The sequence below is a fragment of the Natrix helvetica genome, assembly GCF_964273705.1.
Source record: "Natrix helvetica genome assembly, chromosome: 2".
Classification (NCBI taxonomy): Eukaryota; Metazoa; Chordata; class Lepidosauria; order Squamata; family Natricidae; genus Natrix; species Natrix helvetica.
In genome coordinates, this window is record NC_138552.1 from 271,761,562 (window position 1) to 271,773,540 (window position 11,979).

The 11,979-nt window shown below is 44.6% G+C and overlaps 1 protein-coding gene across 1 annotated transcript in view; it reads right to left on the reverse strand.

The window, feature by feature from the left end:
- The window catches only part of LRRC75A (leucine rich repeat containing 75A), a 78,326-nt gene extending 69,899 nt beyond the window's left edge, over positions 1–8,427 (reverse strand). Inside the window, exon 1 of the mRNA XM_081941984.1 lies at positions 7,056–8,427. Within this exon, the coding sequence (XP_081798110.1) occupies positions 7,056–7,349 (294 nt within the window). The 5' untranslated portion in view covers positions 7,350–8,427. The remainder of the gene's footprint in view (positions 1–7,055) is intronic.
- Between the last annotated feature and the right edge of the window lie 3,552 nt (positions 8,428–11,979).

Here is an 11,979-nt window from a genome sequence, read left to right on the forward strand (position 1 = left end):
CCTAACTGCCCATTTGGCAATTTCATAGAAAAGCAGTTGTCCAACTATATATTTTATTTTTTTCTAGATGTCTAGTTGCCCTAGTGGACAATCACTTCAGTATGGGCCAGCAGTGTGCTGCAGCTACCAAAAATGCCAATACAATCCTAGGCTGTATCAACAGATCGATAGCACCAAGTTCACAAGAAGAAATAATACCACACTAGTGAGGCCTCACTTGGAATATTGAATTCAGTTTTGGTCACCACAATACAAAAAAGATGCTAAGATCCTAGGAGGTGTGCAAAAAAGAGCAACAAAGGTGATACAGAGTCTGGAGATTAAATCATACGTAGCCTATCAAGAGAAGGATTGGAGTTACGTAACAGTTGTCTTCCAGTACGTGAGGGGCTGCCAAAGCGAAGAGGGTTAGAACACAGGACAGAACAAGAACGAGTGGTAGCTTGTTAAAGAGATATCCAACCTAGAACTAAGGAGAAATTTTCTTACAATGAGAACAATTAATAAATAGAGAAGCTTGCCTCCCTTAGTTTTCAAGAATGGACTGGGCAACCATTTGATTGAGATAATATAAGGCTATGATGCCGAACCTATGGCACACGTTCCAGAGATGGCACACAGAGCCATCTCTGCTGGCACATGCACCCTTGCCCCAGGTCAAATCTCTGTGGTGTTTCTTTCATGTGCGTCTGTTTCCCTGAAAACAACAAAACAGAAGCTCACAAAAGAAAAAGATCTTAGCTCTTGCTGCGCTGCCAATGTTGGAACGCCCTGCCCCCAACAGCCAGCTGGTCTTCGGATCTCTGCTGTGCATGAGTGCATATCCAGCATGCATGTGCGCATATCCCTGTATACACATGTGCATCTATACATTAGTGCATGCGCACATGCACACGTGCACACTCCTTCCAGTTTGGGCATGCATGTGCATGCAGTTTGAGCACTCGGTGTTTAAAAGGTTTGCCATCACTCATATAAGGTCTCCTGCCTTAAGCAGGAGGTTGGACTAGAAGACTTCTGAAGTCCCTTCCAGTCCTATGATTCTATGCTCATGTAGGTTAGTGTTACCCATTCTATATTATGCATTTCTTTGTAGAAGCATAAGGGGATAGGGAGATAAAATAGCTTCCATGAAAAACTTCCAAGGAAGGAAGGAAGATTGTACAATCTGTCCAGACAGCACACCCACACCAAACAGTTCCTGACTAATGTTCAACTTGCCACTGTTTTCCTTGTTGAATTGCTGCATCCTCCAGAGCTACATGCTAGAACTGAAAACTCACATTGTGCCCTCTATGGCTTGCAGTCCAATCCTCAAGGCTAGCATTTGTACTTGTGAGTTTGCTGAGCATTAGGGCCATGCGTTAAACATAAATCCTCACAGCACAAATGGCTGCAAGTCTAGCTCCAGAATGGGAATATATGTACATCTGAAATCACCGCTCATCTCAAAGCTTTGCTCCTATGATTTCTTCACTTAGGTTGAATTCTGAGTTCTTCTCCTGGAATGGACATTTGTTCCTGTCTCTTCCACAGCATCGTTCCCTTATCATTTGACTCATTTAAGTGCCTGATCCTTTTGTCCCTTGAGGCTTCAACGGTTCCATCGTTGGCTTTCTTTCCATCTTGATCCTCTCTTATACTCCTCTAAGAGTTTCCAAATGCTTCCACTTTCACCAGTCCACCAACCAATAGGAAAGCTGGGTTTCTGATCTCTGCCCCCCCCCCATCAGCATTTCTTCCAAAGAACACAAAGGATTAATGCACAAGATGGTATGAGCATCTTGCGACAGGCATCTGGAAGATGATGGGATTTCCCTGCTGTGTCTCACATTGTGTAATTGCAAAATGGAATAGAGCCCACCAAAATCCCTTCCCCCCTTTAATTATTTTTATGCAGTCTCTTGCTCGCCGCCCCTTCATTTTATTAAGAATTAATATTTCAGTTTCATCTGATCTGACAAAGGGAAAATTTGCACAATGGTATACAGGCTTTCCAACTTTCATAATACATGCTCTGGGCTGGGCCTTTTAAACTCTTGTCGACCCAAGATATAAGAGAAAGAAGTAGCCAGCAGCCACTGTGTCACGTTCAACACCTTAGAACAGTGAGGACAAAGCTCTGGCATGCATGCCACAGGTGGCACACCGAGCCATATCTGCCAGCACGCGAGCCGTCAGTTCCAGTGCACATGCTTGCACCGGACAGCTGATTTTTGGCCTTCTGGAGGGCCGTGGAAGGCTGTTTTCATCCTCTGCAGATTTCAAGAAAGCTTCCGGAACCTGGGGAGGGTGAAAAATGGGCCTAACGGAGCCCACCGAAAGTTTGGAAATGATCCATTTCCAAAGGGCCTCTGGGGGGTTGGGGGAGGCCGTTTTCACCCTCCCCAAGCTCCGGAAGATTTCCTGAAGCCTGGGGAGGGGGGGGTGTCACATGAATATGCGCAGGTGGGCGGGGCACATTGCATCGTGGGTGTGGGGCACGCGCACACGCACGCACACTATCATGCATGCACGCACAATCTTGGCACGTGTTTACAAAAAGGTTCGCCATCACTGCCTTAGAATGAACATTTGTCCTAGCATTTAGAATAGACATTGCCCAGTTTATTAGCAAAAATTGAGAATAAATGGGCCAACTGCTTCTGAGGGTGCTACTTCACATGGGTGGGCCAGTTTTTGCAAACTTTTAAGCATTCCACACCTTGGAATCTCCAACAAATAAAGGAAATAATTCTGTAGCTAGTCTGTGTCACTAACAGCATTTGAGGAGTACTGAATACAGAGGTATTCACAACGCTAGCAAACTGCCGTGCTGTAATCAGTAATAATTTAATGCAATCACGGCAGGTATAAGAAGACCTGCAATACATGAAAGAGTCTTCTCAACTGGAGACTATTCCTTCCAAGCAACAATCAAAACACCAGGAGCCATGAAACCAAATTATAGTAGCTGCATGGCCACTCTATAAAGGGAAACGGACTTTGCGAGGGGCATCTGTGTATGGAGTTTGCTGCAACTGGGGGGAGGGGGAGGCTGAAGAATAAAATAAGATTAAAAGATACTCCCCCCCCCATACATAGAAACTATGTACTTTGAATTTTAAACAACTAAGGTGAGGAGAAAGCAGCTTAAGCGTATAGGACCAATTTGCCCACAGTCAGGTTCTATAGTATTTGCTAAGCTCCTTGCTCCAAATTATTTCTTTCTTAAATATTTCAGTTTTAAAGAACTGGAAATTTGGCACATTGCAAAGCAAAGTCCCTGCATCCAGCATTATTTCCAACAGACATTTGGGCCCCCACAGGAATTCTTAGAAAAGAGAACCGATGAATGCCTGCAGCTTTGTGCTCTTCTTGGGAAATGTGCTCATCTGGAAAATTAATGTTTTGTAGCTGGCCCCATTCACTATGACAGCCCCTCTGCAAATGCCCAAACATCTCTCCTTAATGGAGGAATTTTATTAACACGTTATCATAATCCAGCCATTTCCTAGCCTTGATCGCAATAATATTAACGCATCTATTGCAATCCAAGGCTTGGTTCTGGTCCCAATCAATCAGAATAGAGCTGGAAGGGACCTCAGAAGTCTTCTAATCCAACCTCCTGCTCAAGCAGGAGACACTATACCAATTCAGACAGGTGGTTGTTTATAGTCTTTTCTTAAAAACCTCCAGTGATGAAGCATCCACAACTCCTGAAGGCAAGCTGTTCCACTGGTTAAATGGTCCTCACTCTTAGGAAGTTTCTCCTTAATTCCAGGTTGCTTCTCTCCTTGAGTAGTTTCCATCCATTGTTTCTTGTCTTGCCTTCTAGCGCTTTGGAAAATAAGTTGACCCCCTCTTCTTTGTGGTAGCCCCTCACATATTGGAATACTGCTACCATGTCATCCCTAGTCCTTCTTTTCTCTAGACTGGAAATACTATACTTCTCGTGAAAAGAGAAGTTAGAAATACTTAGAGATACTTAATCCATCTTCTAAGGATCCCTGTTTAAAGTGTTGGGAGACTTGGAAGGGTGAGTGAACTGGTCATTGCCCCTCAGTCCAACCTACCTCCCACGGTAGTTATGACCATAAAATGAGAGGGACCTTCATGTACAATAAGTTCTCAAGGTGTTAGATACATGTAATAAAAATACATAAAAGGAAATACACTTATTCAAACATCTCTCACAGCCTTAGATTAAGAAAACTATAAGTCAGCAACTGGCTCCAAGAAAGGGATTGGTTTTTTTGCATATAGACTGAACAAGGAAGTCATTCTTAGGCTCAAATAATAATTGATGACACTCTTTCCAACTATTGGACCCCACAATCCAATCCCTACACTTGGTCAATTCTCCCCTGTGCTAGTCCTGGCTAGTACATTTCATTTCTGAATGGTGGCGTGCAATAGGTCTTCCATGGCTTGAGACTCGCAAAGTTTATCAAACACCAAAATATCTGCACACAGTGGAAACCAACCAAAGCAAGTCAACTGGAGGAAAGGGCCCTCTGAGATGTTTGGGTTTTTTTTTTGAAACCCTAGTCTTCTTCTGGGGCAGTGGGCCTTATAGTTTTCCCAAGTTCTAAACAGCCTGTTATTTTTCTAGGATCTTTTTTTACAGCTTTTATGATTCTAAGAAAAACTCCCTTAAATGGAACTTTATGCCTAATGACTACATGCATGTAGTTTTCTATAACAATGTAGCAGTGCTTTCCTATTGCATTTTTTTCAGACTGTTTTTCCAATCTTCAGTCCTATTTTTGCATTTTAGTTCAGTCTGGAGGGGGGGGGGAATCTATCCCAGAAGAAACTCAATAAATAAGAAGTCTTCCTAAGGAGCAATTTCCAAGCTGAGCTCAAGAAACCACCCACGGAAAGGGGTTTTAATAGCCAGGCAATCAAGAGATTTGGATGTCTCTGATACTGTCAGTTATTATGGTTCCCACCAGAACAGAGCTTATTTTGTTAATACTATCATTTATATTCCCTCTCTGGAACATTCAATTCAGCTAAATCTGGTGACCCTTTGGCTAAGATTTCCCAAAGGAACATAACAAATTAAAAACAATTTCTGCTCTGGGGGAAAGCTGGAAACTGTATTGGGAGAGGGACAAACAGTATCTAGCTGGGAATTCTCAGCACCCAAAAAAGATAATTTCCATAAATTGGGGGTGGGTGGGGCTGAGGTTAATTTTAAACAGGATAAATTAATTTTATTAATCCAACTTAAATGAAATGTACTCCTGTGGGGCTCCGTGCACTGCAACAGTACAAGGAAATATGCCAAGTAATCCACAGGGTTCACTAGGCCAGTCCAGACTCCCTTTAATTAATTCTCACCAAATGTAATTCAATTACTGCCAAGAAACATTGGGCAGGGGATTTAAATTTGTTGTTAATCTCCATACTGTAGCAAAAAACACAGCAAAGCAGAAAACAATTATACCAGCATTTACGTTTGATCTTAGCAAGTACGGCATAAGATTCACTGACCTCCAATCCCCCCTCATCTTTATAGATAATATACAAATAATCTTTCATATAAGAGTCTTTTTTTCCTGTATATACACTCGCAAATCAAACTGGGCTACCTTTGCTACTGAAGAAAAATTTGCATGCTATGAATCAACACATCTAGAAAAGAGAGAAAAACCTGAACACATCAGGTACAGTAGAGAGTGCCAGAATTTCTCTCTGTCAAGACACAGAACAAAGTCAATCAAATCCTTATCATCCTTGCTACTCTTTTCACATACCCGGTTAATTGATATACATCGATCAATTAGATTACATGTAGGAGTTTCATTGAGCAGATTCTGCAGTCCAACTGTTCCCAACCCATCCAGCTGCCTAATAAAATGTTATGCTCTAAATCTGGACACTTCCTTTATTATTGCTTTTAGTGCCGTGCAGAGGTCTGGATTTGAAGAGAAAAAGGTAATCCAAAGGACTCATAAACATGCATGTAGCATTTATTTGGTAATCCTTCAAGTTCTCTTTTCCTTGAATCATGCAACAGCTGTGGAGGGGAGCCATGTAAGCCCAGGAAAAAAAACATGGCACCTTTAAGAAGCTGCCAACAGGTGCTACATGCACCCCCACAGATGTTTTGAATCACTTCTCCCTTCAAATCTGAATCTCTGCACAGCCCTTAAATGCCAATCAGGAAAAGTTTCTCATACAATTCTTCCCAGGGGTCCCCCATCCCACCAATGGTAAGGAAATAATGACTGAGCTATAATTTGTGTAACCATGCTTTATTGTGCCATAGATTTTAGACATCAGAAAAGCTTGGTTTGCAACTTTTACTGGTTTAGTCAAAGAACTGAACTCTATCACAACTTTGAAGATAATCTTCTTTTCATCTCCCTAAGGTGACTTAGCAGGAGTTTCACCATAACCGAGACCAGCTCCTTCAGGGGAAGGACCACAGTCAGCTCCAACTCACCTGAGTTTCTCTGCAGAGCCAGAAAATGCAAAAATGACTAGGCTGTGACAGAGCTGAGAACTGAACAGGTGCAAAGATTGCTTTGAAGAGACATGTACAAACAGCTATTCTTTATTTGTTCACTGTGGTACAATATCCTATTCCGATCTTACAGAATGTGGAGGACATTCTTTTCAGGGATCTCCAATTCTTCTTCACTCAGATGAAGTCATTGAAATCCCCTTTGAAAATTCATTCCAGAACTGTATCTCTTGGCTTATGTCCAAGAATCTTCCGGGCTCAAAATCAAATGGAGAACTTTGCCAATGGTCCAGGGTGTAAATTTCACATTGGCTAATGCCTCTCAGCCAGCAGCTGTGCCAACTTAACCATAACCCATGCCTAAATTCTCATCTCCAAATCCCTCCACTTCAGTGGGTCAAACCCAAATTCTATTAGTTGGTTAGAACAATTCTCTGGCTTTCTTGGGATAAGTAAATAGTAAGAAGCCAAGCACCCCCCAATATGCCCAGCAGGAACTAAATAAGGTCCAGCACAGGCATCGAGGCATTTGCTACTGTTGTTGGGAGTCTGTCAGCCTCCCCTCCCCAAGATCCCAGCTACGATCCCACCCTCTTACCTGGCGCAGGTACTTCAGCAGATCAGTCGCCTCCTCGTGCCTGCCTTGTTTCACCATCCTCAGCATATCTTGGATCAAGACGATCCGGCGATGGTACGGGGGGAGGCTGCTGCCGCCAGACCCCTTGGCAAACTTTTCGCTCGATCGTACTACGAGGGACGCCAAGAAGTTTCCGCGCTCCCGAGAAGGCAAAATCCGTCGGCGGCTGCCGGAGAGGGGACCCTGGGGGCTGCCGCCGCTGCCGCTACCGGCGGAGCCGGGCAGCGAGCAACCCTTGGTCTGTTTGGCGCCCATACTGGAGGAGCACAGCCCAGCCTTCCTCGCTCTCTCCCGGCCTTCAGGAGGACATTGTGGGCTCCCGCCCAGAGAGAGAAGCTAACGGGAGCAGCCGCAGCGCCGAGAGGACAGAAAGGACGGCGTCTCCGAGAATCTCCTGCCAGCGCAGCCGAGGGATGGATGGATGGACGCCCGCCCTCTCCGGCTCTTCAAGCGGGGCGAGCTGTCTACCAGCCGGGCTGCTCTCGTCCTTCCAGCCTTTCGCTCAAGAACCTCCCCCGCCGTCAGTCTTAAGCTAGCTCCGGGCGCAACTTCAGGGAAACTGTTGCACATCCGGACCGAGAGCAGAATGGGCGTCGCCGGAGTCGGCAGGAGGTATGTGTGTATGTATGCGCGGGCCGGGCGAGGGGAAATCGCAGCCCAGCCGTTCCGAGCCGCCAACGGCGAACGAGCCAGGCCGTCTCCCTCCTCCTTCTCCTCCGCTACGATCCGCCTCGAGCTGCAACTGGGCTGGGCCAGTCACAACCCCTTCCTGGCTGGTCGCGTCTCTGCCTGCTGCCTGCCTGCCTGCCTTGCCTGCCTGCGCGCGCCCGTCCTTCTGGCTACCCTCCTCGCTCCGCCTGCCGAAGGGGGCGAAGATGCACAGCCGCCGCCTCCTGGTTTGCCCGGGAGCACGTGACGGGCGTCTCTCTGAGCACGTGCAGAGCGCGCGTCTTTTCTCTCGGCGCGAAAGGGGCCGAAAAAACATCGCCGGTGGGAAGAAGGAGGGAGAGGGAGCGACCGAGCAGGTTCCCAGCTCCGCTTCTGCCGCCGGCGAGCGAATTCCTTCTGCCCTCTCGCCGTCTCCGAAAAGTACCGTCTGGAACAGCTGCTGCACGCTCTGCCTCTCGAACTCCCCACCCGAAGCCAATTTCCCGCCGTACGGATCGGACTGGAAAGGGAGGCGGGTTGCTCTGGAGCAGCGGAGCCCCCCCCCCCCCCCCGTTTCGATTTCAAAGAAAAGAATCAAAACAGGTGGAAGCTTCTGGAGTCGCAGGGACGTTGTGATCTCTCATGGTCTCAAAGAGCCATTTGGACCCATTTCCCACATAAAAGAAAATGCTGGGAGCCACAAAACCCTTCCTGTGCCTGACTATTTCCTGAGGGTCACAGAATTAGCATATGTAGTTGAATTAAAGGTTCTGTTTTCTTCGGAAACTTTTCTTTTCTTGGATTTATCCATGGTTGGCCTACGGGGGGGGGGGGGGGGTTGAAAAGCTCAATAAATCTCGTGCCGGCGGGTATCACACATTGGCAGTTTTGATGCATACTTTGAGGGACGGGGAGCTGCAGCAGAGGCATGAAAGAGCCACATGTGGCTCCAGAGCCCCAGGTTGCTGACCCCTGGCCTTGAGGAACAGGGAAGGAGGGGGGCGCCTGCCAAGGGACCTCAAGACAAGAGGTGGTACGTTGAGTAAGTCCAGTGACTATGGAAGATTGTCAGTCATCCAGGTCACGGTCCCAAAGTGGGTTTTCAAAAAGCAACTGGACTTTGTTTTTTTTCTTGAAGCTTCTGGGATGAGAAGCGAAGCGTCTTCAAGGAAAAACAAAGTCCAGGTGCCTTTTGAAAAAACCACTTTGGATTAGGTACAGTGAGTTGGGACAACCCGCTAATCCTGAGTTGCAGAAAAAATGGGTACTTTGTTGCAGGACTCTTTAGGCTGAACCACTTGGTTCAATTGCTAGGACAATTTTTGGTTTCCAGCAAGATCGCCAAAATGGCCCAAACTCATTTTAGCCTACATTGGCCTACTGAACGCAGGCTACCCACTCTGTGCATATCACCATACATTTTATTTAGAACCTGTCTTTGAGTGTTGGCTGGGTGGCGTCTTGTCTAGTTTTATTCTGCTGCAATTGAGAAATTCTCTGAAATCAGATAGTTTTGTGGGCAGATTGCTATTTCTTCTCTCTGAAAACTAAGAAGTTCTATTTGTGGCCCTTTAAATAACTCGGGATGTTACAAAGAGTTTTCCTTCAGAATATTGCCTACTATTCTTTGTCTTTAACTTAATGATTTAATCTTACAAATCAGTGAGCCACCAAAGCATCACTTTAACCTTTTGAAACCATCGGGACAATCCTAACTCCCCAGAACTGCCTGGACAAGTCTGCAGTTTTCTTGCAAGATTTCAAAAGTGATTTGCCATTTGAATAGCTAGAAATTAGGGTGTTTTTTTAAAAAAGATTTCTTCTAACTAGTCTTTGAAGAGTTCATTCAGTGTTGCTATGTGGCTCAGTGCTCTAACTATAGTATTACAACAAATCTTAGAGAAAAGATTTCTCTTCAGTTTGTTACAGATTTTCAGCTTCTCTGGGGTTCACTTTTAAAAACGCTATTCCAAATACCATGGAACCTCCTTTTACTTTCCTACCTAGAATTAATGAACTGTATATATATTATGAATTGATTTTCCACTGGGAAATATTATTTGAATCAACCCAACAACACTCCCAATTATACAGAGCTGAGACAATCAAAATTATCAGAATGGACATCTCTGTTAATATCTGTACTACATTTGTTCATGAAACCAAGCCTGTGAAGCGTGAATAATCAGGACAACATGTTAAGTTCCAGTTAAGCTAATTTATTGCTCATTCTTATACACAAGAATCTGGTGAACTAACAGTCAGGATTAAATTGGTGTTAGATAAGAATTAATGGAATTCAGGGGCTGCCGGACATAGATTGCTTGCAAGGACTCCAGGCTGATTCCTCTCTTGACTCTGCCCCCAAGCTCTGCCTTTTGTCTAACAAAGACGTAGCCAACTTTGAATGTCAGAAAGCAGTATTGGACTTGGATAAGATAATTACATAAAACCCAGCAAACTTAGTTAAACTGGGAGATTAAAAAGGCATCTGAACAAGCCACTGGCAAACCACTTCCATGTTGGTCTCTGGAAACAATATGTCTCTGTTCATGGATACATAACCATATGTTTCATGTTTATAAAACATACATCTTTGTAGGACAGAAGCTTCCAGTTCTGGCAACTACTCCCCATTCTAATGTCAAATGTACCTGCAGAAATTACTTTCAAAATCAGTAAGAAAGACTCAGAGGCTGACACAAAACTGCAATTATAAACTGTTATGTCATAATGTATATTTGATCCTTTAAGATTTTAATTTATGACAGTATTCTGAGGTTCAGGTACAACTATGTAACCAATTATGAAATTATATTGAGGTATAAAAACATTAATACCAAATTAATTCCAGGATCCCAGAGTATTGTCCCCCTGGTTTTTCAGAGGAACCTAGTGAAATAAGACACCTAGAACACTTCTAGAAAAAGAAAAAGAGCAAATTCAGCCAGAAATAGATTAAGAAACTTGTGTATCAGATCCATGTCTTCCCTAGGTTGCTCAAGGCCTCCCAGGAGGTTATCTAGTCATGATGAATTCATACTTGAGTAAGGTTACCTCCTTAGGAAATCAGTTGTGAGCTGATTTCCAGCTTTCCTTTGGGTGCGATTGTGGAGAAAATGGGGAGGCTGCAGCTTCAGAGTGCTTTAAATTCAAGTTTTTCTGGATCTCTTTCAGGCCTGAGTATGGCACCAAAACAATATTGATCACTCCTATGGTGGGATTAGGGTGGGGGGGGTGGTACAGGCCTCCTGGCCCGCTTTTGATTTCTTGGTGACCTTTGATACAATCTTAGTCATGGTATCCTTCTGGGTGTGCTTGATTTTATGAGTGGGAGACATAATATAGGAAGTTAAAACCCACCCCTCTACTAGAAAATGGAATATTTTAGGAAATATTAAAAGGACAGAATATTTCCTCTAAATGGGAGACAGAAACTCAGCTCCCCCCCCCCCCAATCTTTGTCAGTGAGCCATTAAGGCCTAAGGCAGACTATTCGACATAACAAAGATCTCTCCCTTTCAGCTTCAGGTTGATGGGATTAAGGCATGATAGTATTAACCTATCTCACCACATGGCACTGGGAACAAGCAATGCTCATCTAAACTTGGACTCAAAACACAGCTTACATAGGTGCCCCTGCATGGCCCCACGGGAGTCTGACAACCAATACAAGCTCAAGTTCAAAGGCCAGAGAGGGCATAAAACCAGAGACTTTCAGCATCTCTGCCCTTTTTCTTCTTCATCCAACATCTGGAAGCACGTCATCCCTCTTTTCTGTTCAGGAGCTCAAGCCATGTGGTCCTGTCCACCATTAAACCATCTTTCCAAGCAACCTCCATGTTTGAAGTGTCTTTCCCTCCCCCCCCCCCCACTTAGAACTGAACCCAGAAGGATAGTTCTTCCAACAATGATATGCTTCCTTTTCTCCAAGTTGGTTCCAGATGTTCATGGTGTGGGGAGAAATGAGAGACGTTGACCCTTGCTTTGCCGGTACAGGTTCCTCAGAGCTTGATTTTATCTGCTTAACATCTACAGTACATGACACCCCTGAATGAGGCCATTGGTATAGAGCTAGATAACATCAGATATACCCAGACTGTCTAGGTACATCAAGGAGAATGGATCAAGAACAGACTGAGAATCAGAGTTATCAAGACTGAATAACTGTGAATGTTGAGGCCTCCTGGATCTAGAAATTTTCTATTGTTGGTTCCGAATAGAGTTGTATACCCCA